Genomic DNA, 25,626 nt, shown 5'->3' with positions numbered 1-25,626 from the left:
GACCCGGTCTTAGTTTGGGGGAAACACGGTAGTAAAGAATTGGCTTTGAGAACGGCTGTATACGAATCCTGCTGAGACGGAGAAATTCTGGATTGAATTCTCTGGGCGATGCTGAAGAAGCTTGTAGGGTGAGGTCATTATTTATACCCCTCTATCATCCGATGAGGCAAAATAGCTTTTCTTCTGACAAGCAGTTGGAGATAAACACTAAAAGGAATGCATTACTGATAGCAAAGTATTCTGCAGCTCAGTAGCATGCCTTTAATGCAGAATTTGGAATGGGATAGGATAGGATAGGAGCAGAATAGGAGTAGAATAGGGTAGGATGGGATGGGATAGGATAGGGTAGGGTAGGGTAGGGTAGGGTAGGGTAGGATGGAATGGGATAGAGTAGAGTAAAGTAGAATAGGAATAGCATAGAATAGGGTAGGGTAGGATGGGATGGGATGGGATGGGATGGGATGGGATAGGCTAGAACAGAATAGGAGTAGAATAGGAGTAGAATAGAATAGGAGTAGAATAGGTTAGAATAGAATAGGAGTAGAATAGAACAGGAGTAGAATAGAACAGGAGTAGAATAGTAGAATGGGGTAGAATAGAATAGTAGAATAGGAATTAGAAAAGGAGGGCGAAAAAAGATGTGATTTAATAAAATGAGCAAGGAAATGTTAGGAAATGAATAAAAAGCTATGAAAAGAATATTTTGGCAAAAATTGTAACTAAGAAAAATATATTTGAATATTTTGAATTGTATAAGATAAGATATGGTCAATATCTGTTCATGAATTGTGTATGTGAGGAGTGGGGGAAATTAAAAAATCAATAAAAACTTGTACAAAAAAAAGAATAGTAGAAAAGGAGTAGAATAGGTTGGAATAGAATAGGAATAGAATAGGAGTAGAATAGTAGAATAGAACAGGAGTAGAATAGAATAGAGTAGGGTAAGATAAGGTAGGATAGAATGGAATATGAATGGGATAGGGACAGGGATAGGGATAGGGATAGGATAGGGATAGGATAGGATAGGATAAACAGAGTTGGAAGGGACCTTGGAGGTCTTCTAGTCCAACCCCCTGCTCAGGCAGGAAACCCTATACCATTTTAGACAAATTTAGATAAATAGTAAGCCAAGTGAATGTGTGTGGGTGTGCTTCTATAAGTCCTAGACTTACAACTGTTCATTTAGTGACTATTCAAGGTTACAACAGCACTGAAAAAAAGTGACTTCTGACCCTTTTCCACAACGGAAGACTGTTGCAGCATTCCCCATGGTCATGCAATTCAAAAAGGAAAGAACAGGTTTCTGGTCCTCTGGAAGCCTTATTGGGGGTGGGGGACGCTTCACTTCTCCTAGCCGAGTTGCATTTTGACTGCCTTGTGGCATTCCAGATGTATCTGCAGCAACCAGATAATCCGAGTAAATATTTACAATGCAGAGAGAACATTGCATGCCTAATCTCCCTTGTCTCTTCCAGTACGTGTTTGGCTTTCTCTCCGTCTTCAGTTTCCCATAGATTAGCAAACGGCCGTCTGAATTTTTTTCCTTCCTAATTTTTATTTGCACACACACACACCCCAGCATGGATTTTTTTCCTCTGCGGCATGTCGGTCACACGGAAGTCCTTATCGGCAGAGAGAAAAAGGGCTAGAAGGAAGGTCAGACTGGCGAACATCTTGGAAATTTCAGCTCTTGCGAGATTTTGAGGCTTCCGGGATTTCTAAGCCATTATTTTTCTCCACTTTCTTGTCTTCTGGTAGAACCAGTGGTGGGTTTCTACCGGTTCGCCCAGATTCGGGCGAACTGGTAACGGCAGCTGCAGAAGGCTCCGCCTAGTGATGAAATGTAAAATTTGTTACTACCGGTTCTGTGGGCGTGGCTTGGTGGTGGTGGGGTAATGTGACTGAGTGGGCGTGGCCAATTTTTTGTTGTACTTTTAAAAGCATTTTTTCTACTTTGACTGAAGAGGTTGTAGTAAAAATGCTTTTAAAAGGCTCCTCTGACGATCCCAGCTGAGTTGTCTGATCGTCAGAGGCTTTTAAAAGCATTTTTTTACGACCTCTTCGGCCAAAGAGGTTGTACAAAAAATGCTTTTAAAAGGCTCTGATGATCCCAGCTGAGCCGAGCGAATATTAGAGGCTTTTTAAAAAACTTTTAAAAGCATTTTTTCAGCCGAAGAAAAAATGCTTTTAAAAGTAAAAAAAACAAAAAACCTGATGATCGTGTGGCTCAGTTGGGCATGGGGAGGGGGCAGGGATTTTTGCTACTGGTTCTCTGAACTACCTACCGTTATTGCTACCGGATCGGGCGATCCAGTCTGAACCGGGAACATTTCACCCCTGGCTCCACCCACCCGCCTGGACGTCATCCCACATGCTCTGTGTGCACTCAGAGTTCCGAACCGGTAGCGAACGTAAGTGGAACCCACTACTGCATGGAATTGATTAGGATCTGAGAGTGTTGAAAAATCTTTGGTCGGTTTCCAACCCGTTTGGCGAGAGCCGTGCGATGCTGATGATGATGATGATGATAATAATAATAATAATAATAATAATAATAATAATAATAATAATAATAATAATAATAATAATAATATAATAATTTAATTTATATACCGCCCTTCTCCCGAAGGACTCAGGGCGGTTTACAGCTGAGTAAAACAACAATAAATAAATACAAAATACAATTAAAACCAATTTTAAAAAACCTATTCAATTTGGCCCATTAATTAAAACATACAATAAAACCATAAAACACCATTAAAATTAATAAATATCCATTTTATGCCAGTCCTGCACGAAAAAATAAATACGTCTTCAGCTCGCGGCGAAAGGTGCGATGTTTGTTACAAGGAAAGCCGTAAAAAACATGGAGAGTGGGGGGGTCTTTTTTTTTGATTCAAACTTCCAGTGAATTTCTCAGAGCGGTTTGTAAGTGGCCTTTTCCCAGGATATTTTTCTTGATCTGCTGGTTTAACCCACAGCTATGTTCCCGGCTAAACTCTCTTCCAAATACTAGCTTAGTCTGATCCCAGTTTAGCTAGAGCAATCAAACACAAGGGCCCGGGGACCATATCCAGCCTGCAATGTGTTCGAATCCGGCCCGTGGGGCCTGTCGAAGCATCAAGCATTTGGTGGGCTTCTCATGAGGGAAATGAGACAAACACGCAGTTTTTCTCAAGATGAGAGAGCATCGAACAAAATTTTAGCCTCTCCTTTTATTAGAATTCTTATCAGAAGGCGTCTACATCAAAGGCAGGCTTGCATGCATAAATCACATAGCAACAAAGGCACATTCTAAAACATCAAGAAACTTGTGTAGCAAAATCACAGTAACAAACATAAATTCATCTTGTAACATCCTAACCCTACATGCTAATAAATCTCATATAATTGTGTGTAGGAGCAACTTCTTTGAAGCTTTGTGAAGTGAGCCTTATCAGAGAAGGAATGTTCTGTGGCTATCACAAAAGTGTTGATACATTTACAGGCAAACATCTTTGCAACCTTGGCATCAAACAGATTTCTGCTTACATGATAAAAATTAGCCAGACTTACTTATGCTGATATAAACAATTTCTCAAAGATTGCTCATGCTTATATTTGCACATAAGTAATAACTGTCTGGTTCGGTTCTGCAACCCAACAAGAAAAACACAGACTTCAGAGGATAATTAGATCTGCAGAAAAAATAATTGCTACCAACCTGCCTTCCATTGAGGACCTGTATACTGCACGAATCAAGAAGAGGGCCATGAAAATATTTGCAGATCCCTCACATCCTGGACATAAACTGTTTCAACTCCTACCCTCAAAACGATGCTACAAAGCACTGCACACCAGAACAACTAGACACAAGGACAGTTTTTTCCCAAAGGCCATCACTCTGCTAAACAAATAATTCCATCAACACTGTCAGACTATTTACTGAATCTGCACTACTATTAATGGTTTTATAGTTCCCATCACCAATCTCTTTCCACTTATGACTGTATGACTATAACTTGTTGCTGGCAATCCTTATGATTTATATTGATATATTGACCATCAATTGTGTTGTAAATGTTGTACCTTGATGAACGTATCTTTTCTTTATGTACACTGAGAGCATATGCACCAAGACAAATTCCTTGTGTGTCCAATCACACTTGGCCAATAAAAATTCTATTCTATTCTATTCTATAAAGGAGTTCATATGGCTTAATATTACAACAGGGGCCGTCTTGGAAAAAGTAAGGGGCCGGCCTGCGTGGCTTCATAGGTGCGAGGATGTAGCAACCATGGCCAAAAAAAAAAAAAAAAAAAAACCCACCCAAAAAGGCTGTAAAATCAGGTGCAACTTACTTAATTGCTTCCTTTGCTTAACAACGGATATTCTGGTTCCAATTATGGTCGTAAGTTGAGGATTGGCAGTTCTGTTCTAGCATAAATATTGTAGTGTTGGAAGAAAGGGCCAATACACGGGGACCTTTGTCCTGCCGAGTCGAAGGAGCAAAGTCTTGTTAGTCATCGAAAAAGTCACTGGATCTGCCACTTACTAATCATTTTGCTTTTAATCCTGTAACGTTTTCTAGATTCTCCGCTGCTTTCTGTTAGAAGGATAAATATATATCTATATCTATATCTATATATCCTTTTGGATCGATTCAGTTCTGTTTTTTTTCTTCTTTTTCCTTTTCCTTGCAGCTTGGTAAATGAGTATGGAAGATTATGACTTTCTCTTCAAAATAGTTTTAATCGGGAACGCTGGTGTGGGGAAGACCTGCTTAGTGCGACGGTTCACACAGGTAAGGAGGCGTCCGATCTGATCGGAGCCACGTAGATATTTCTGCATATCGGGGAGAAAGGACTGCATAGGATATGATTCCACCCCCCCCTCCAATTTGCTTGAGAGCTTGGTATCAGATTGGAGCCGTTTGCTCTTGATGAGAGGTGATTCATTTAATTTTATTTATTATTTATTTTATTTTATTTATCTTCATTTGTTATTTTATTGTTTTATATTATATTATTGTTTTATATTGTTTTAGGATTTATTTCATTATTCTATGTTATGCTAGTATTATTTATTTTATTTTTATTTCATTTATTATGTTTATTTTATCGTTTTATATTATTTTACTTTATTTTATTTCAACCTTATTTTTATTTTATTCTTTTATTTTTATTTTATTTTAATCTTATTTTTGATTGTTTTATATTATTTTATTGTTTTATATTATTTTATTGCTTTATATTATATAATTTTATTGTTTTATATTATATAATTTTATTATTTACTTTATTTTATGTTATTTATTTTATTTTAATCTTATTATTTTTATTTGATTGTTTATTTTATATTATTAATTTTTTATGTTATGTTTTATTTATTATTATTTTATTTTATATTGTTTTATTTTTTATTTTATTGTTTTATAGCTTTATTATTTAGTTTATCTTATTTATTATTTTATTATTTTATTTTATTTTATTTTATTTCATTATTTTATTTTATTATCTCCTGCGTTTATTATTTTTACAAATAACTCAAGGCAGCCAACATATCCCACACACCTTCCTCCTCTTGTTTTCCCCAAACAACAACAACCCTGTGAGGTGGGTTGGGCTGAGAGAGGGGGGTGGGGACTGACCCTCCAAGGTCACCCAGCCGGCTTTCAGGCCCAAGAGGGGACTAGAACTCCCAGACTCCCGGTGTCTAGATAGAATATACTCATTATTTAAAGGTTGCGCGAAAAAACTTCCCTGAGACGTTGCATTAAAAATGGACAGATTGTCAGGGCTTCCTCAGTGTGAGATGGTAAATCCGGCCTTTATAAATCATGTTCTATGAACTGGTCTGTTGTTGGCTTGCAAAAAAACCAAACCTGTCTTAAAAGCAGGGTTGTCAAACTCGATTTCATTGAGGGCCGCATCAGGGTTGTGTTTGACCTTGGGGGGCAGGGGTGGGCATGGCCAGGGTGAGTGCCTGTGGTGGCCTGAGTGCTCTGCCAGCAAAAACGGGCTCCCAAGCTCCATTTTCGGCTACGACAGCTTCCTGCGAAGTATTCTGCAGTTCAATAGCATGCCTTTAATGCAGAATTTGGAATGGGATAGGATAGGAGTAGAATAGGAGTAGAATAGCGTAGGATGGAATGGGATAGAGTAGCGTAGTGTAGGGTAGGGTGGGGTGGGGTGGGATGGGATGGGATGGGATGGGATGCAATGGGATAGGCTAGAATAGAATAGTAGAATAGACTAGAATAGAATAGAATAGGAGTAGGATAGAATAGAATAGGAGGGGAATAGAATAGGAGGAGAATAGGAGAATAAGAGTAGAATAGAATAGAATAGAATAGAATAGAATAGAATAGAATAGAATAGAATAGAATAGGAGGAGAATAGGAGAATAAGAGTAGAATAGAATAGGAGGGGAATAGAATAGGAGGAGAATAAGAGTAGTGTCAGGCCTGGAAACCATATTAGACTTTAGGGTTCCAGACGCTGCCACATTTTCCCCTGAGGGGAAGAAGGGGGGTTGAGGGGTATGGTAACATTCTTCAAGCGGTCAAGGTCAGATGGTGTTCACATCTGCAGGAAGAGTGGCGAGAAGATATTCGAATGAACTGGGAGAACGTGGGACCATGTGACCATCAAAGGGGTCAGGGGGGTGGGACTCTTGGGGTTTGTATAACTGGGAAAAGAATCCGGAAATTCAGTTTTGGAATTTCACTCATCGTGTGCCAGTTTCCTCATGCTAGTAAAGAACTCTGGAAAACAATGGCTTCTGAGGTTTTTTTTATGCAGAAGAGGTTTTTCTGGAACCTTGACGAGTAGAATAGAATAGGAGGGGAATAGAATAGGAGGAGAATAGAATAGGAGAATAGGAGGGGAATGGAATAGGGGAATAGACTAGAAGGAGAATAGGAGAATAGAATAGAATAGGAGGAGAGTAGAATAGGAGTAGAATAGAATAGAGTAGGGTAGGATAGGATAGAATGGAATATGAATGGGATAGGGATAGGATAGGATAGGATACGTTAGGATAGGATAGGATAAATAGAGTTGGAAGGAGGTCTTCTAGTCCAACCCTCTGCTCGGGCAGGAAATCCTATAGCATTTCAGGCAAATTTAGATAAATAGTAAGCCAAATGAATATGTGTGGGTGTACTTCTATAAATCCTCGACTTACAAAACGGTCAGCCAAAACGGGCTCTCGAGCTCCATTTTCGGCTCCGACAGCTTCCTGCAACGCTCTGCCAGCGAAAATGGAGCTCGGGAGGGCCGCGCGCAGCCCTCCCCAGCTTCGTTTTTGCTGGCAGAGGCGCCGCGGGCCAGTCCTTCGCTGTTTCCAGGGTGGCCCCGTGGGCCACATCTGGCCCCCAGGCCTTGAGTTTGACACCCTTTTCTTAAAGGGAATGATAATGAACGGCAGGGGTGGATGTTTCTTGCGACAGAGAAGATTTTCCGGTTTGTTAAACTACAGTACGAGGCAGGGTGGATTTGATTTCAATCAAGTCGATTGAAATCACGATTGAAATCACTAGTAAAAAGCCTTGATTTAAATTGACTCGATTTAAATCATATTTTTTAAAGAGCAGCTGTCATCTCTGCTGTGAAATTGGGTGAATGCATCTATGCAGTGCATGTTATCTCACCTTGCGGAGCTTGGATTGAGTTTACCAAAAATGCAAATATTGCAGAATATTATAGCCTCGTGCTACATAATGTAAGCTCCAGTTCATGCTGAATAAACTTAAATTATTAATGTATCTTAAATAGAAAACTATCTTTAGATAGATTTTTTTTTACCCCAGAAGCATTTTATTAAAAATAAATTTGAGAAAAAGAAATCCAATTTAAATTTTTAAAAAAAAATCCAATTTAAATTAAAAAAAAACCCTGATCTTTTTGATTTTAAAAAAAATCATTGATTTTTATCCACCCTGGTACAAGACAGTCCTCGACTTAATGACCATTCAGTTCAAAGTTATTTTTGAATCGTGCACCATCCAGAGTCGCTACAGAGTCGGGCAGGCTTATAGATTTAGTGAATAAATTAAGAAATTTAAGATCCAACTGGCTGGTTGTTTTAACAGATCCAATCTCAGGACTTGTTTTTTTCTTTTAAAAAGCCTCAATTTTTCTCAGGACAGGCTCTGATTCATGGATCTCATTAAAAAATGCTTGTGTGATGACCAGGGGCAAGGCACAGAGGCAACATAGTCAGCTGTTAGTTCAAAGGTTCTGGTTACCACCTTTAAAGCGCTCCATGGCTTAGGGCCCGGGTACTTACGGGACCGCCTGCTGTTACCTTATGCCTCCCACCGATCCGTACGCTCTCACAGAGAAGGTCTTCTCAGGGTGCCGTCTGCCAAGCAATGCCGGCTGGCGGCCCCCAGGGGAAGGGCCTTCTCTGTTGGAGCACCTACCCTCTGGAATGAACTTCCCCCCGGTTTGCGCCAATTATCTGACCTTCGGACCTTTCGCCGGGAATTAAAAACTTATTTATTTATCCAAGCGGGACTGGCTTGATTTTTAAATTTCCAAATTTTAATTTTTTGTAATTTTATATGGGGTGTTTTAGGTTGGGTCAATTGATGGTTTTAATTTGGCCATCATTGAATATGTATTTTAAATTGATATTTTAATTTTGTATATTTAATTGTTTTAACTTTGGCTGTACACCGCCCTGAGTCCTTCGGGAGAAGGGCGGTATAAAAATTTAAATAAATAAATAAAATAAATAAATAAAATGGCCCAGGGGTGAAATCCAGCAGGTTCTGACAAGTTCTGGAATACTGGCAGCGGAAATTTTGAGTAGTTCGGAGAACCAGCAGATACTTCCTCTGGCTGGCTCCAGAGTGAGGTGGGAATGGAGATTTTGCAATATCCTTCCCCTGCCACACCCACAAGCCACACCACGCCCACCAAGCCACGCCCACAGAACCAGTAGTAAAAAAATTTTGAATTTCACCACTGAAATAGCCCCTTTATTGCTCCAACTTTTCCCCCAAAAGCTCCCACATTGATGGCAAGTCCCAGAGCAAAGTGATCATACACATATACACACACACACACACCTCTCCAGCAGCCTCTGCCCGCAAGTAGTCCAGCACAACGCTGTGAGCACAATGGCTGCAAAGCAAGAAATCCAGCTGGGCAAGGGAATAAGACAATGAGTCCAGGAAGCAAAGGAACAAGGCAATTAACCCAGGGAGCAAGAAATTGACTTTGTATATAAATATACAAATAGGATGAGACTATTGCCTTACACAATGTAAGCCGCCCTGAGTCTTCGGAGAAGGGCGGGATATAAATTCAAAAAAAAATAATGAAAAAAAAAAATGAAGCAAGACGTCCGGGAAACTCCAAACGTCGGCCACGGCACACAACACTCCATGAATTCGGCGTTTTTCCTGACAAATGCCCCTCCCCACAGTGTCTCCTTAAAAGCTCAGTCCCCAGGTGTGCCTTGTGAAGAGGGATGAGGCGCTCTCCTCCCGAGTCATTGGGTCGGCCTGCGCTGTTCCCGCCTTCACTCCATGCTTGGGGATCAGGAGCGGGGCGGTCCTTACTCATCGCCTGAGCTCTGTCGCTTCTCATGTTCATTGCTTGCCGTCTCTTGGACATCCTGCCCCCGTTACTCCCTGCCTACAATCCTGAAGGGCCCTGGGCTGACTCCCCACATTCCTCCAAAGCCCTCGATCAGGCTCCGACGGGGGGGGGGGGGGCAAGACAGCTTGGGAGTCAGCTCCCATGTGTACACTCTTGTCTACCACACCAAAGTGACACTTCAGCAGCAGTAATCATTGTTTTATTTTTGAGCCGCCATCCAAAGCAATATACATCCCCGCATCAATAATTAACTCAGTTGCTCGCTCAAATCCATTTGGAGATCACCGCTGAAATACAGAGGCTCCAATCCCCTTGATGCCTCATAAGGTCGAAAGCGATCCTTAAAACCCATATGGAAACAACAAGGCATTTCTGCAGGGAGAATTAATACTTAAACCAGCTTCACGCAGCCTCCCGCAGACAGAATGGGTTTTAGGGCCTTTTAAAACATTGATAGATCGGGCTCCAGGTATACAATGATTCTGGGAAACTCCGGTGCCAACAGTCTGAAACGAGATGGGGGTGGAAAATGCTTTCGATTATGACTTGGCTATTTTAGTGCTAGTTGGTGAATGAGCTGAACATACAAACGTGAGCAGGTTTTAGAACTTTGATCTGTTTCTCCCCCTTTTTCCTTCTACCTAAGACAATCTACAAGTAGTTCTCGACTTACAGCCACAATTGAGCCCCCCAATTTCTGTTGTTAAGTGAGACTCCTCCCCCCCATTAGTGCAGGTCACATTGTCCAATTAGGTGCCCAGGTGTTGTTATGGGAAAACCTCCACGACTCTGACAGACACCTGCTGAAACGTCCTTGGCTCCCATGATAGTTTCTTGTTACCGTCTGGACTTCACATTTCAATCGCTCTTTCCCTTCGAAGCCTGACATAGGCTGGTTGGTTGCCTGCCAAATTTTGATCCCACGACCATGCAGCTGTTCCGATGGATGTTAAGTGAGAGGATAAGTTGCGAGTTGTGACTTTTTTTTGGGTGCCGTTCTAACCGTTGCTAAATGAATGGTTTGTAAGTCGAGGACTGTCTGTAGTGGGCTAATCCAAATCTGAAACAATAATGGCGTGGCAAACGATGTCCAGAGCTGAACGTGTTGTCTGAATATTTTTATTTTCCTTTTTTGTTAAGGGACTTTTCCCACCAGGCCAAGGAGCCACCATCGGGGTTGACTTTATGATTAAGACGGTGGAGATAAATGGTGAGAAAGTAAAGGTAAGATGTTGTTTAACTTTCCTGCCCTAATCTTAGAATCCGTTCATGTTCCAAAAGTGTGCGTTGCAACTGAGGACAACTTAAAGGAAACACGATATGCTTCCCATGTGGAACTTGGTCCCCAAACTAATCCCTTCTTTAAAACTTCCAGTGATGGAGAATCCACAATATCTAGAGGCAAGTTGTTCCATTGATTAATTGTTGGGGAATTTCTCCTTAGTTCTAGGTTGCTTCTCTCCTTGATTAGTTTCCATCCATTGCTGCTTCTCCTGCCCTCAGGTGCTTTGGAGAATAAGTTGACCCCCTCATCTTTGTGGCAGCCCCTCAACTATTGGAACACTGGAAGGAGGGAGGAAGAAAAGATAGAGAGGAATGAAAGGAAGGAAGGAAGGAAGGAAGGAAAGAAGGAAGGAAAGAAAGAAAGAAAGACAGAGAGACGAAGGAAGGAAGGCAGGAAGGAAGGAAGGAAGGAAGGAAGGAAGGAAGGAAGGAAGGAAGGAATTGTGGGATGATCAGTTGCAACAGAGAGGCCCAGGAAGGAAGGAAGGAAGGAAGGAATTGTGGGATGATCAGTTGCAACAGAGAAGCCCAGGAAGGAAGGAAGGAAGGAAGGAAGGAAGGAAGGAAGGAAGGAAGGAAGGAAGGAAGGAATTGTGGGATGATCAGTTGCAACAGAGAGGCCCAGGAAGGAAGGAAGGAAGGAAGGAAGGAAGGAATTGTGGGATGATCAGTTGCAACAGAGAAGCCCAGGAAGGAAGGAAGGAAGGAAGGAATTGTGGGATGATCAGTTGCAACAGAGAGGCCCAGGAAGGAAGGAAGGAAGGAAGGAAGGAAGGAAGGAAGGAAGGAAGGAAGGAAGGAAGGAAGGAAGGAAGGAAGGAATTGTGGGATGATCAGTTGCAACAGAGAGGCCCAGGAAGGAAGGAAGGAAGGAAGGAAGGAAGGAAGGAATGAATTGTGGGATGATCAGTTGCAACAGAGAAGCCCAGGAAGGAAGGAAGGAAGGAAGGAAGGAATTGTGGGATGATCAGTTGCAACAGAGAGGCCCAGGAAGGAAGGAAGGAAGGAAGGAAGGAAGGAAGGAAGGAAGGAAGGAAGGAAGGAAAGAAGGAAATGTGGGATGATCAGTTGCATGAGAAAGGTGAAGGAAGGAAGAAAGAAAGAAAAGAAAAAAAAGAAAGAAAGAGAAAGAAAGAAAGTAGGAAGGAAGGAAGGAAGGAAGAAAAAGAAAAAGGAAGGAATGAATTGATGGAGATTGTTGCTTTATTCTCTTTGCCTTTTCAAGCTGATTATTTTAGGATACTTTGCCACTTTCAAAACCGATCTTCAAAATGTGTGTTTTTCTCTTCCTTCATCGTCTCTTATTTCCTTTGGTCTTGTGTCTTTTAGAATATAAGCAAGGGCGAGGGTAGTTTTGTTTCTTCTGGCTCATGTAAGCTGCTGTGATAATTTTTGGAGCTTAACAGAAGGAGTCAATTCTTTCCATCCCAAAGCGTGTCTTTCCCCCCCCCCCCTCCAAAGTCCCAAAGCATCTGGAAGGGACCCGTTTTGGATAGGCTCCCTTAAGCAGAAGGATCCATTTACTGCTGACTTCATGATGGTTTCAGCTAGGCTTGGCTCGGCATGCAGTTTAGCATCTGTGGTTGTTTTCCTTCAGTAGGAATCGAGTTGCTTTTAAATTGGTTTTTGGTTCTCCTGCTAAAGCCAAGGGCTGCCCTCAGCACTTCACCAGCAAAGCTGAATTAATAGCCTCTTCGCTCAGGCAGAATTGCTGAAAATCGTATTAAAAACCGTTTATGTGGTTTGAGAGTTCCAGACCAGTTTGGTCTATAGGGCAGGGGTGGCGAACCTTTTACTCACCGAGTGCCGAAAAAGGTATGTGCTCCGCGCATACGCGTGCCATCTGTGCTAATTGTTGTGTCTTGTCCGCTCTCACCGCAGCCGGGGTCTGCTTATCTGCTCCCGAACACGGAGGAATGTATGCCTCCCGGCCCCAGTTCTGGCTCCATGCCCAGACAAGCTGCAGAGGAGGGGGCACCTCCCGGTCCCAGCCCTGGCTCCATGCCCAAGCAGGCTGCAGAGGAGGGAGCATCCCCCGGCCCCAGCCCTGGCTCCATGCCCAGGCAAACGGAGCAGCTAGACCCCTCCCCCTTCTCCACAGCATGTGAGCCTGAGGAAAGTTTACTTCCAACAGCTGATTGGAGTGACCCTCGCATCAGAAGATTGGATAGGCGGAGGCAACAGAAGGAAGGGAGGGGCAGGCCTTAATGAGTGCTGAGTCATGGAGCCACACCCCATGGCCTATATAAAGGATCTGCTTTCTGGCAGTCTCTGAGTCAGGCAAAGTCGAACTTATCTTGCTGAAGTCACTTACTGGTCTCCTGCCTGTTCTGAGGACTTTGCTAGGACTTTGGGCAGAGCTGCAGAGGCAAGCCTGATTCGGATTTCCCTGACCTGGCCGTCAGCGGAGGAGTGGGACACGACACTAATGTGCAGCTCCTCCACCATGCGCTACGTGCACAACCACACCATCTGTGCATGTGCACGGCTTTCACGTGCGCGCCCCACTGTGTGCTGCGCTCGCAATTGCACCATCTGTGCATGGGTGTGGTTTTGTTGTGACTCCAGCCCCCGAACCTGGCCCCATGCCCGAAAGTGACTCAGAAAGTGAGGGGGAAGGGCCAATAAGGCTTACCTCGGGAGCTCTGATACCTTTGGCCCGGTTCCAGGAGCCAGAACCAGACCAGTCGAAGGATGTAATGAGGCCGTCATCCACTGATTCCTCCCTTCCCCAGGCTACGCCTTCAGACCCAGCTGATAATAATAATAATCAAGCTTGGCTTGACCCGCGCTTCAGAAGATTAGAGAGGCGGCGTCATCAAAAGGAAGGGTGGGGCAGGAGCCCCACCCCACAGGATATATAAGGAGCTTTGGGACTGCTCTCACTCCACGGGAAGCAAAGTTTAGCTGATCCGTTTCAAAAAGAGCTGAAAGTCTTGCTACGTGAGTCATTTGTTTGAACTTTGGCAGGCAGCTGCGATTTCTCTGCCGGGACTGATAAGAGCCGTGAATCCACTGGCTGAAGGCCAGCTCGTGGGTCTGAAGTGGGGAAGGAGACAGAACAGGTTTTCGTGCGTGCAATGCACATGCGCAAACGCCATCTTCACATGTGCGGGCTATGCACCAGTACTCTTGTGCGTATGCACAAACGTGCATGTGCAGGAGAGCTCCGAAGATCAGCTGGGTCCCCTGAATTGCGCACATGCGCACTGGAGGCCCGAACACCAGCTGGGGCACAGACACATGCGTAGCTGCAGGTGAGTTGGGCGACAGCTCGCATGCCTGGAAAAATGGCTCTGCGTGCCACTTCTGGCACTCGTGCCATAGTTTCGCCATCATGGTTATAGGGGTTAAGGCATGAGGGTCATGAATTCAAATCCAGCCTTAGCCAGGAAAGCCAGCTGGATGACTTTGGGCCAGTCAGTTTCTCTCTCTCTCTGTCAGTCCAATTCACATCATAGGGTGGCTGTTGTGGGAAAAATAAGAGGAAGTGTTGTATCTGCGCCCCCAGGATATAAAAGACAGCGAGAGCTGCTGTGTCTCTTTGTAACAGGCAAATCCATTGATTAAGAGCTGAAGTTTGTTTCTGAGTGACTCAGCAGTGTCGTGGAAGATAACGGAGGCTCTTGGCAGACGCTGGCTATTCTGCTGCCAGAGCTGATAGTGCTGGCTAATTAAGCCATCACTCGGACGGAGGCGAAGGAGGACACAACATGAAGGAGGAGTATTATATTGTGTGTGTGTTCGGCACTTTTGAGTTATTTCTGGGAGTTGAAGCCCACATGTCTTAAAGGGGCCATAGTTTACCATTGCTAGCTCAGGAATTCTGGGAGTTGAAGGCCCCAAGTCTTAAAGGGGCCATAGTTGTCCACCCCTGGGTTAAAAGATGAGGATATATTTGTTGTGGCCCAACAGTGGCCAGCAGAGCTGGCAGCAGGTTCGGACAGTGAGGAGGCTGAGGAGGAATGTGGGCCAGTTCTGGAATCTGGGGAAGGCTTGGACGAGGGCTCTGAGTCGGAAGCAGAGAGGGGGCCAAGGCCATCTGGTAGTTCTTTGCTGCCTCGGGAGTCTCCAGAGTCTGACATCAGCGAGGCAGAAGAACAGCGTGAGCCTGTTCCCAGTGTGTGCATGCGCAGAGCTGCCAGGAGATAGGAACAATTAAGGAAACAGGGTCGACTTGGGAGGAAAGCTTGGAGATGACTGGCCCCTCCAATAAGACATAAAAGCGAATGGGATGTGAGCTTTTGCGGGAAGCGATTAGTTCATCTGGCCTATTCGAGATTTGAAACTTCTGCTTGTAACTCTGTGCCAAGTTTGGCCTTGCCCTGCATCTGGAAATTATCTCGCTGGCAGCGTTCCACGTGAGATAGGTGGGTGTTGATAACCTTCCTTTGAAAGACTGTAAATGAAAGTAATTTACAGCCATAGGAATTAAAGAGGTTTGTCAGGATTAAGTTTGTGCTGTTTAATTTCTAAGGAAGCCTAGGTCAGAACAATATTATTAGTTAGTTGCATACCCAGCTTGGATATCAGGTATTCGTAGTCAGCTTGTCTACTGCTCCATTGATTTACTCTACAGTCCAGTGTAATTTATAGTTAAGAGGCCAGGATAAGACATGCAGGAATGTTCTGTAAAATAGCAAATCCCGCAATTTTCATACAGGCACATCTGATGGAAGGCTAATGGCCAGAGAACAACAGTTATTGTTTAAAAAGAAAGGCAATCTTCTTCTTGCTTGGGGAAAAAAAAATAGTTTGCAGCTTGGGAAATAAAATAGTTTGCATGTACGGTATACATTACTTTAAATGACTCTCCATAATGAAACTTCACTTTTAAGTGGTTGATGTTGGCTCTCATTTATTAACCATATTGGCCCGTAGCTCTGGAAACTCTTAATCTAGGGATTTGCCGAATTCATTGTATAGTGAAACTTTTCTCTTTCTCCAAGAAAATGAAAATCAAGTTATTAAAATTCTGTCAAATAAAACAAACAAACAAACAAACAGCCAAAATCAGCATTAGTGCCCAATTGTTCTTTTTTTAAAAAGAAAAAACTTTAAAAAAGAGAGGCCAGATAAAAGGATGCAGAATTCATCCAGCTAAAACCTTTAGAGAATAAACCTTAAAGCAGCGGTTCTCAACCTGTGGGTCGGGACCCCATTGGGGGTCGAATGGCGATTTGCCAGGGGTCGCCTAAGACCATCGGAAATATGGGAAGTATACTTGCGAGTCGAAGAATTGCGCTCCAATGGTTGACTCCACAAGCCAGCTGCAGGCTCTTCAAATCGCTAGCCGAATTCGGCTTCAGGTGCGATGAATTAAAAAAGAGAGAAATCTTTGCTCTGATGTCTCCCTCTCAAGCCAGCTGCAATCACTCCCAATCGCTAGCCTAATCTGGCTTCCGGCGCGATAAACTTAATAGGGGAGGAGTCTCCGCTTTAATGCCTCCATCCTCAAGGCAATCGCAAAGAGTTCAGATTGCTAGCCAATACGGCTTCAGGCGCGATAAATTCAAAACGAAAATAATTTCGCCACATCGTGGGGAATTGTATTGAAGGGGTCGCCACATCGTGGGGAATTGTCTTAAAGGGGTCGCAGCTTTGCTGGCTGAGGAATTCTGGGAGTTGAAGTCCACAAGTCTTAAAGTGGACCAAAGTTGGAGACCCCGGTTTTAGAGGGTTATTGGAGATTTATCTCTGTCCTCAGGGTCACCTGATTGGTGCTCCTGGTTCTTGTAGTCTGCCATTTTTTTTCTCTGGAAATCCATTCCTACTCCCACACCCAGAGGTGGGCAGCTGCCGGTTCGGAGCGGTTCAAGCGAACCGGTAGTTGTGACCAGCGGGTGGGGGCAGTAATCCGACCTATATCGCCATGTTTTTGAAGCGGTGCGCTCCCATTTTCAGTGCTGGGCCAAACAGTTGTTACATTATGTGACACCCACCTCTGCCCACACCATTCATTGGCTGTTCCTCCCTAAATTGTATAGCTAAAAGTCTGTGGAGATTCTCCATCGTCTGGATTCTCCTAAATATTCTCCGTTATCAATACCTTTTCCCTTTCTTTTTTCTTTGCGTTTTTCCCCTATTTTATATATTTATATATTAATTTTAAAAAGGTTTGAAAGAAATAAAGGCGGACACTTGATATGGATGGGAACACCTGGAGGATTTGTGGGCTAGGAAGGATGTGTCAGGACAATGGACAATGTCATGAACTTGTGGGTGTGGGGTAGGGCTGTGAACTGTCAACTGGGAAAACCTGGAAGTTTTCAGATTTGGGTTAATGTCAGGGTTCCAAGGAACAGCCCCAACGAAATAAAGCTCTGAGGCTTGAGTTCCAATTTATTAGAGATGTCATGTTGGCACAGCAGAGAAAACCCGAATCTGAAAGCTTCCAGGTTTTCCACACCCAGTTGACAATTCACAGCCCTGCCCCACACCCACAAGTTCATCACATTGTCCAATCAACACTTCACACTCAGTTGGATACAATCTTCAGGCAGTCTCCATCAGACGCAGGCAAAAGTCCTTGAATACGGAATGTTGTTATGACTAACCTTCTACCGCTCCAACAACAACCCCCTCCCAACTTCCCCAGCTAAAATATGTGGCAGTTAAGAAGCAAAAAAGAAAATTGCCTTCCAAAACTGACACACAGGTTTTATTGGGGTCAATGTTAACACGTTCTTTTTTTTCCGTTCCCCAACCCTTTGTTTTCCCCCTCTTCTCTTCCCTGTTGTGGGGAAAAACAAAAGCTGCAGATTTGGGACACAGCGGGACAAGAAAGATTTCGTTCCATTACGCAGAGCTATTATCGCAGTGCCAACGCGTTAATCCTGACCTATGACATCACCTGCGAAGAGTCCTTCAGATGCCTTTCCGAATGGCTACGGGAAATTGAGCAATATGCCAGCAATAAGGTCATCACCGTCCTAGTTGGTAAGAGACATTGCCACGTTTATCTGATACCAGGGATCTGTCAGGTGCAGTTGATCAGGAAGCAAGGCGGTTCAAGTGACTCCAGGTTTATTGCATGCTAACGCTGTTGAGCCCAGCTCCGGCTCGACACATAACGCTACAGGGATACGGATCATGAGAGCAGCCCCGAATTAAAGATCCAAAGGAATGACATATCAAGGACTTGTTTGAGGGCTGCAGGGATCTGCGTTTGGCAAGCATGAGAAAAAAATCAATACACTGGTGGCCAGGATAGAGGGAGATGAGGGCCAGGCGTTAGGAAGAGCTGCTTTAGTTCCGGGATTTAGCAGATGACGTGGCAGCTGAGGTTGTCAGACGAGGAGGGAGAGAGCAGCTGGGCATCCAATCAACGGAGCAGTTCAGCCATGGGGCAGGGCATGAGCAGCGCAGAATGTTTAAAAGGGGCTGAGAGGCAGAAGCTCTCAGCGTTGACTTTATACAGAGAGACCTCGACTTTTATTGAGACCCGGTTTGTAGTAGACCCAATAAACGAAGTCACTATCGGAAAAAAAACCAAGTTGGCTTGTTTCTTCTCACGGCGTCTGACACAACTGTGGCTGAGCTAGCCGAGAAACGCTCTCAACAAGAATCTGAACTACTAATAGTTAAAGCAAATTAGCGGTTGATAAAAGTCAATGGAATTCAAGGTGGGAGGGACTTACAGTAGTGGCCAAAATTGTGGAAACCTTTTGGGAAAAGTGTATTTTCTAAACCTAGCTAATAACACCACTTTTTTTTGGAGTAATACCATAAAATTATATAACAATGGAAAGATAATTTAATCAAGAATGTAATGCAATAACTTTTATGAAGGATTTGCTATTAGAATAGCAGTTACAGTATAAAGAAGAAAAGTGAAACACGTAGAAAAAATGAGATATACAAAACTTATCACGTCAGTTAATATTTAGTTGGGTAACCTTTAGCATGAATTATGGCCTTACAATGTCTTCCCGTGGACTGAACCAAGTCTTTTAGTTCTGCAGTTGTTATCATGTGAAACCAAGATTGAATGATGGCTTCTATTCACTGGGTTTTATTGCTGGGTCGCTTCGGACTAACAAGTATTAGTATTAGTATTTAGTATTTATTGAATTTTTATACCGCCCTTCTCCCGAAGGACTCAGGGCGGTTCACAGCCACAAAAAAAAAAACAATGACAATGTACAGATAAAAAAAAAGATTAAAAAACTTATTATATGTTTGGCAAAAATTTAAAACATTATACCGTTAAAAACCCCATAAAATTTGTATCAAATATAAATATTAAAATTAAAACTCTTTAAAATTTAAAATTCCTAAGCCAGTCCTGCGCGAGTAAACAGATACGTCTTCAGCTCGCGGCGAAAGGTCCAAAGGTCAGGCAGTTGATGCAGTCCAGGGGGAAGTTCGTTCCAGAGGGTAGGAGCCCCCACGGAGAAGGACCTTCCCCTGGGGGCCGCCAGCCGACATTGCTTGGTGGACGGCACCCTGAGAAGTCCCTCTCTGTGTGAGCGTACGGGTCGGTGGGAGGTGTTCGGTAGCAGTAGGCGGTCCCGTAAGTATCCTGGCCCTAATGCCTTTAGTGGGCTCCATAGATTTTCCATTGGGTTAAGGTCTGGGCTATTTCCAGGCCATTCCAGCAGTGGAATAGGATTATCTTGAAAAAAGGTGGTGTTATTAGCCATCAAACCTCAAAAATACACTTTTCCCAAAAGGTTTCCACAATTTTGGCCACTATTATAGTGTTCTTGTGAACACAAAGGGACTCCAAACTGATGATGTACTTGACACCTCCCTCAAGCTCAGCCTGGTGATCTGCATCTTGCCAGATTAAAGCAACAACCTGCATAAGCAGTAGATATTCTCTGTGAATAGCTAGGGAGGATCCATCTTCTTCACCCTTTTCCTGCAAATCAAATATTCCAAGCTACTCTCAGGGAAAGAGCCCCTCTCACCTGTGACTTTGGGCCACATTTCGCCATACTCGGGCAACCCAAATCTGATTTTTATCAAGCTTCCCCATCCCCACCCCTCTTCTATAGTTGATATTTAGCTCAATAATAATCACTACTCTTTGCAGATCCTTTGTTCAGTTGTTGGCTTCATGACTTTCTCGATCCAGTGTGACTTCTCCCTCCTCCTCTTTGGTTTTGCTTAGTCTTTGCAGATCCTTTGTTCAGTTGTTGGCTTCATGACTTTCTCGATCCCGCGTAACTTCTCCCTCCTGCTGTTTAGTTTCGCTTAGTCTTTGCAGTTCCTTTGTTCAGTTGTTGTCTTCATGACTTTCTTGACCCTGTGTAATTTCTCCCTCCTCCTGTTTGGTTTCGCTTAGTCTTTGCAGATCCTTTGTTCAGTTGTTGGCTTCATGACTTTCTCGATCTCGTCTAATTTCTTCCCCTTCCTGTTTGTTTTCTCTAGGAAACAAGATTGATTTATCCGATAAGCGAGAAGTCTCCCAACAGAGAGCTGAAGAGTTTTCCCAAGCCCAGGATATGTACTATCTGGAGACGTCGGCAAAAGAATCCGATAACGTGGAAAAACTCTTTTTGGACTTGGCTTGTCGGCTGATCAGCGAAGCGAGGCAGAACACGCTGCTAAACAATGTGGAGTCTCCCTTGCCGGGCGAAGGGAAAAATATCAGTTATTTGACTTGTTGCAATTTTAACTGATTGCATTTGAACCTCAAGAGTTATGACTGCTCCTTCTACAGGCCTCTCTCAGGAGGCAAAGGCTGCTATGACCCGGTCTGACTGGTGGAGATAGTCAGACACCCGATCACGAAGCATGCCAGGCTAACCATTTGTCTGCAGGGTCAGCCTAGAATATAATCCTTTCCCCCCCCCTCTTTTTAACACATGTCTCACCCCGGAGTCCCAAAATTTGGAGGAGATTAAGATTCAAAAAGGTGCTAGGTATCGGCTGGTCAGGTCATGGTTTTCACTTCTGTGGAAGCATCTGGGATCTTTTCCCTTGGAAATTTAGGATGAATTGTGCCTGCCTTTTACATCTTTACAGAAGGAAATCGAGAGGCGCGTTAGAAAATGGCTGTGGGTTGCCGGCTAAGTTGACAACGCTTGTATATAAACCAGGACCCAGAGTGCCATTTTGTTACGGCACAAACTCCACCGAGCGTGCGTGTTGCGCGCGTATGTGATTTTTTTTCTTTAAAAAACAAACAAACCCCTAAGTATTAACGCATCTGTGTTCTGGGATTTTGATAAAAGTGGAAGTTAAAAAGGGATAAGTTGGTCGTTTGCAATCAGCAGGTCTTGAAGTTGGACGGCTGCCCTTTGCCCTTTTGGTTCTTGAATCCCCGAAGCTAAATTTCCTCGGTGGTCAGCTTACTCTCTTCTCCAGTCAGAAGGTGTGTCCTTGGAAAGGTGTTGATCGTAAATATAGCAGCCTTTTGGTTAGTTCATGCCCACGGGGCGCTGCTCCTTCCGAGACCAATGATATGAATTTAAAAGCTGGCCACTAGTCATCCCTGCACCTCTGATCAAGTTAAAGCGTTCCAAAACTTTCTCAAAATCAGCATTGTTTTAACCGTTTTGCCATATGGTGGGGCTTCCAAAAACCCACTTTGTTTCTTGCAGGAAAGAGCTGGTGAAGTATTGTTCATACCGCTTCACCGGTCTTGGATTTAGGCCAAAATAGCTTCTTTGTGAGGAATTGCTGGATCCTGGAGGTCTGGATTTCAGATGCGGTTGTTTTTGAGAGAATGCTGCAGCGCTGAGGCCGGGGGCTACACCTGTGCACAAATGTCATATGTGGGGTGTGCTCTGTTGTTGATGCCTTTGAGGAATGGGGCATGGATGTCCCCCGTTTGTCCAGTCTTGAAAGGAGTTGTTGAACTTAGCAGGTAGACCTCATGGCTGAATTCTGCTTTGAACTAGAACACTAGCACCAGCTCTGGAATTTGCTGTCTTATTGGAAAAGCCGTGTACAATTTCAAAATGTTTTTTATATATATATATATATATATACACACACACACACACACACATGTATGTATGTATGTATGTATGTATGTATGTATGTATGTATGTATGTAGGGGATGCGGTGGCTCAGGGGCTAAGACAGCTGAGCTTGTTGATCGAAAGGTCGGCAGCTCAGCGGTTCGAATCCCTAGTGCTGCCGTGTAACGGGGTGAGCTCCCGTTACTTGTCCTAGCTTCTGCCAACCTAGCAGTTTCAAAAGCACGTAAAAATGCAAGTAGAAAAAATAGGGACCACCTTTGGTGGGAAGGTAACAGCGTTCTGTGCGTCTTTGGCATTGAGTCATGCCGGCCACATGACCATGGAGACGTCTTCGGACGGCGCTGGCTCTTCGGCTTTGAAACGGAGATGAGCACCGCCCCCTAGAATTGGTAACGACTAGCACGTATGTGCGAGGGGAACCTTTACCTTTACATATACATATACATATATATATATATATATATATATATACACACACACACACATACATACACACACACACACAGTTGAGATGGGAGGAGAGCAAAAATAAGCACGTTCCAAATCTTTTAGACGGCTTTATCGAAGCTGCGATCATCTTGCAGAATACGTAGCTCTGCAAAGCAATTTCAAAAGGCAGAAACGGAAGCCCACTTCTCAAAGTCACTTGGAGATATTTGTTTGTTTGCTGTACTTGGGCTTAATTGCGCGTGCTTGTGTGCGTAACACCAAGGAAGAGTGTGCAGGCAATACCCTTGAACCAAAGCCTCGGTGCTGGAAGGACGATACACACAAAAGTCTCACCGTACGAGTTTGCAAATTCAGCACGCCAACGTCGAATTGCAAGGAGTCAACACAAATTTCCTTATCGGTGCTTCACTTGTATACCTTTGGAGAGAGACAGACAAACTATGTGGAAGGCAATGGACTCACAACGGGTTATTAAGATATTAGCATTACACGGCTGGCTGTTCTGTATTTAGCATCCCTTAATTTGGGTAATTGGGAGAAGCAAATAAGGTTTTGGTATGACATTCAATGAAGAGGTGGTTCTATCCAATGGGCACATCAGCCTCCAGTAAAAGCAGTGGTATCGTAAATTCAAGAGGACCGGCTAGTACAGGATGTTTTGGGGGGGATAGAGTTGTGCTCGAACTACGACTGATGTCCCCTTTCGCATTAAAATGAAGCTGCTAAAATTTTAGCCTTTTTGAGAATAAAGCTGACCTTTTAAAAGTTTTGCATTTTTTTCCTCTTTCTTGCGGTTTACTTTTTTTTTCTTTTCAAAATCCAACTAGTGGTGGAATTCAATGTTTTTTAATACCGGTTCTGTGGGCGTGGTTTTGTGGGCGTGGTGTGGCATTGTGGGCGTGGCAGGGGAAGGATACTGCAAAATCTCCATTCCCACTCCACTCTGGGGCCATCCAGAGGTAGCATTTGCTGGTTCTCCGAACTACTCAAAATTTCCGCTACTGGTTCTCCAGAATCTGTCAGAACCTGCTAAATTTTACCCCTGAATTTAACATTAGTTATAAAAAACACCAATTTATCCATCCTTGCAGATGTAGAACACAGCCTCCAACATTCATTTATTAATGAGCAGACAAGAGAGGGAACTTTTCATTCTGTACAGGTGGTCCTCGACTTACAGCCGTAACGGAACTCCACATTTCCCTTGCTAAGCGAGACAACCCTTTAGTGAGTTTTGCCCCGTTTTAGGACCTTCCTGCCACTGCAGTAAATCTCCGCAGTGTAGTAACACTGTTGTTAAGCGAATCTGGCTTCCCTGTTTTACGTTTGTCAAAAGGTCGCGCAAGGGGATCACGTGACCAGACACTGCAAAAAATACATGCGTTGCCGAGCCTCTGGGTTTTGATCACATGACCAGGCGAATGCGGCAATGATCGTGTGACAAACTGTTATCAGTCACTTTTTTCATGTGCCGTTGTAACTTTGAACAGTCGCTAAATGAATAGTTGCAAGTGGAGGACTACCTGAATATAATTTTAGGGCTAAAATATATGAGTTGCAACTGTAGGAATTTAGCACCCACCCACCTCCTAGAAGAATGAAATATTTTAGAAAATACTTAAAAGGCAGAATATATTTTACATGTTTAAACATGTTTTAAAGACAAAGCAGCTTCCTGACTCCCCCCTCCCCACCTTTGTCAATGGGCCATTAAAGCCTCAGCCAAGCTAACTCATTCTCCCCACCTTTGTTAATGGGCCATCATCATCTGCATCATAATAGAACCCATCTAGCAACTGAAACTCACCACATGGCACCTGGGAAGATTACATCAGCCAGCAAGGCTAGCTAAGACCCCCACCCCCTGGGAGTCTGACAACCAATCAGGATACTCTTCCTGTGCCCCAGAAAGTTCAAAGCTCAGAAAAAGCATAAAACCAGGGAGCACACAGGATCTCAGCCCCTTTTCTGTTCAGGATCTCAAGCCATGTGATCCTGACCACCATTAAACCATCTTTCCAAGCAGCCTCCATGTTTCCAGTGTCTTTGTCCCCACTTGGAACTGAACCCAGATGGATATTTCTTCCAACACAACCTTGAGGGAAAGATGGTGGTTACTTGATCTGGAAGCTTCTTTCAAGTTGTGATTAATCCTGAATGTCTACACCTCCTGTCTGTAGATTTATTATTTTATTTTATTTACAGTTCTTATATACAGCCATAGGACTTCCAGCAACTTACAATATCAAAATTTAAAATGTCAGCAGACAAATTACAGGTAGTTCTTGTTTAACCGTGCTGGTTGGAACGAGAAAGTCTTGTCATTAAGCAACACAGTTTTAAGTTGAACAATGTGTTCATGGTGCTTAGCGAGGGCAGTTCCAGCAATCCTGGTTGCCATTGTTAAACAATTAAACAATGGGTGGGTCATTAAGTCTCACCTGACTTAACATCTGACTTCCTGCTGGCTTCCCCAATTCGTTTATGGAAGCTGGTAGAGAAAATCACAAATCATAAGCACTGGGACGCTGTGACAGCTGTTAAGTTAAAAAAAAACCTGGTCATAATTACCATTAGTTCAGAAGCAGTGGTAGAATTCGATTTTTTTTTACTGCCGGTTCTGTGGGCGTGGCTTGGTGAGTATGGTGTGGCTTGGTGGGCGTGGCAGGGGAAGGATACTGCAAAATCGCCATTCCCTCCCCATTCCAGGAGAAAGATATTACAAAATCCCCATTCCCTCCCCACTCCTGGGGAAGGATACTGCAAAATCCCTATTCCCTCCCCACTCCTGGGGGAAGGATATTGCAAAATCTCCATTCCCACCCCACTCTGGGGCCAGTCAGAGGTGGTATTTGCTGGTTCTCTGAACTACTCAAAATTTCCGCTACCAGAACCCGTCAGATTTCACCCCTGTTCAGAAGCCATCATAAATTCAAATGGTTGCTGAATGAGTGGTCATTAAAGCAAGAAGCACCTGTACATCAAACTGATGAAACTGTTAACTCATCTTGTCTTCTCATCCAAGCAACAAATCTAAGGTTTTGCAAACAAGCTCAGTTTAAGTCACCTTCTTTCCAAATCTGGGGTCGGGGTGGGTGGGTGGGGGAAACTCTTCCGAGAGCTGTGACAAAGTTAATTTCTTCCACCCCATATATGTGTCAGCATTTCATACCTAAGTATCCCAGATCAGTGGTCACCAATCTTTCGGACCTCAAGGACCACTAAATTCTAATTTACAATCCTGCAGACCACTAATACGATCTGCCTAATGACCAGACTGGGTGGGCGTGGCTAAGTGGTCATGTGATTGGTGGGCATGGCCAACTCGATGCCATTCACGTCAAAGGGGCGCCTCGTCAG

General features: G+C 43.7%; 1 protein-coding gene across 1 annotated transcript in view; it reads left to right on the top strand.

Annotated features, from left to right (window-relative positions):
- The window catches only part of RAB30 (RAB30, member RAS oncogene family), a 58,198-nt gene extending 35,164 nt beyond the window's left edge, over positions 1-23,034 (top strand). Inside the window, exons 2-5 of the mRNA XM_058185221.1 lie at positions 4,684-4,784; positions 10,735-10,818; positions 17,634-17,817; positions 20,257-23,034. Of these exons, the coding sequence (XP_058041204.1) occupies positions 4,692-4,784; positions 10,735-10,818; positions 17,634-17,817; positions 20,257-20,507 (612 nt within the window). The 5' untranslated portion in view covers positions 4,684-4,691 and the 3' untranslated portion in view covers positions 20,508-23,034. The remainder of the gene's footprint in view (positions 1-4,683; positions 4,785-10,734; positions 10,819-17,633; positions 17,818-20,256) is intronic.
- The last annotated feature ends 2,592 nt before the right edge of the window (positions 23,035-25,626 follow it).

The sequence above is a fragment of the Ahaetulla prasina genome, chromosome 5, assembly GCF_028640845.1.
Source record: "Ahaetulla prasina isolate Xishuangbanna chromosome 5, ASM2864084v1, whole genome shotgun sequence".
Classification (NCBI taxonomy): Eukaryota; Metazoa; Chordata; class Lepidosauria; order Squamata; family Colubridae; genus Ahaetulla; species Ahaetulla prasina.
The sequence above is the reverse complement of the archived record's forward strand: the minus strand, read 5'-3'. Positions and strand labels throughout refer to the sequence as shown.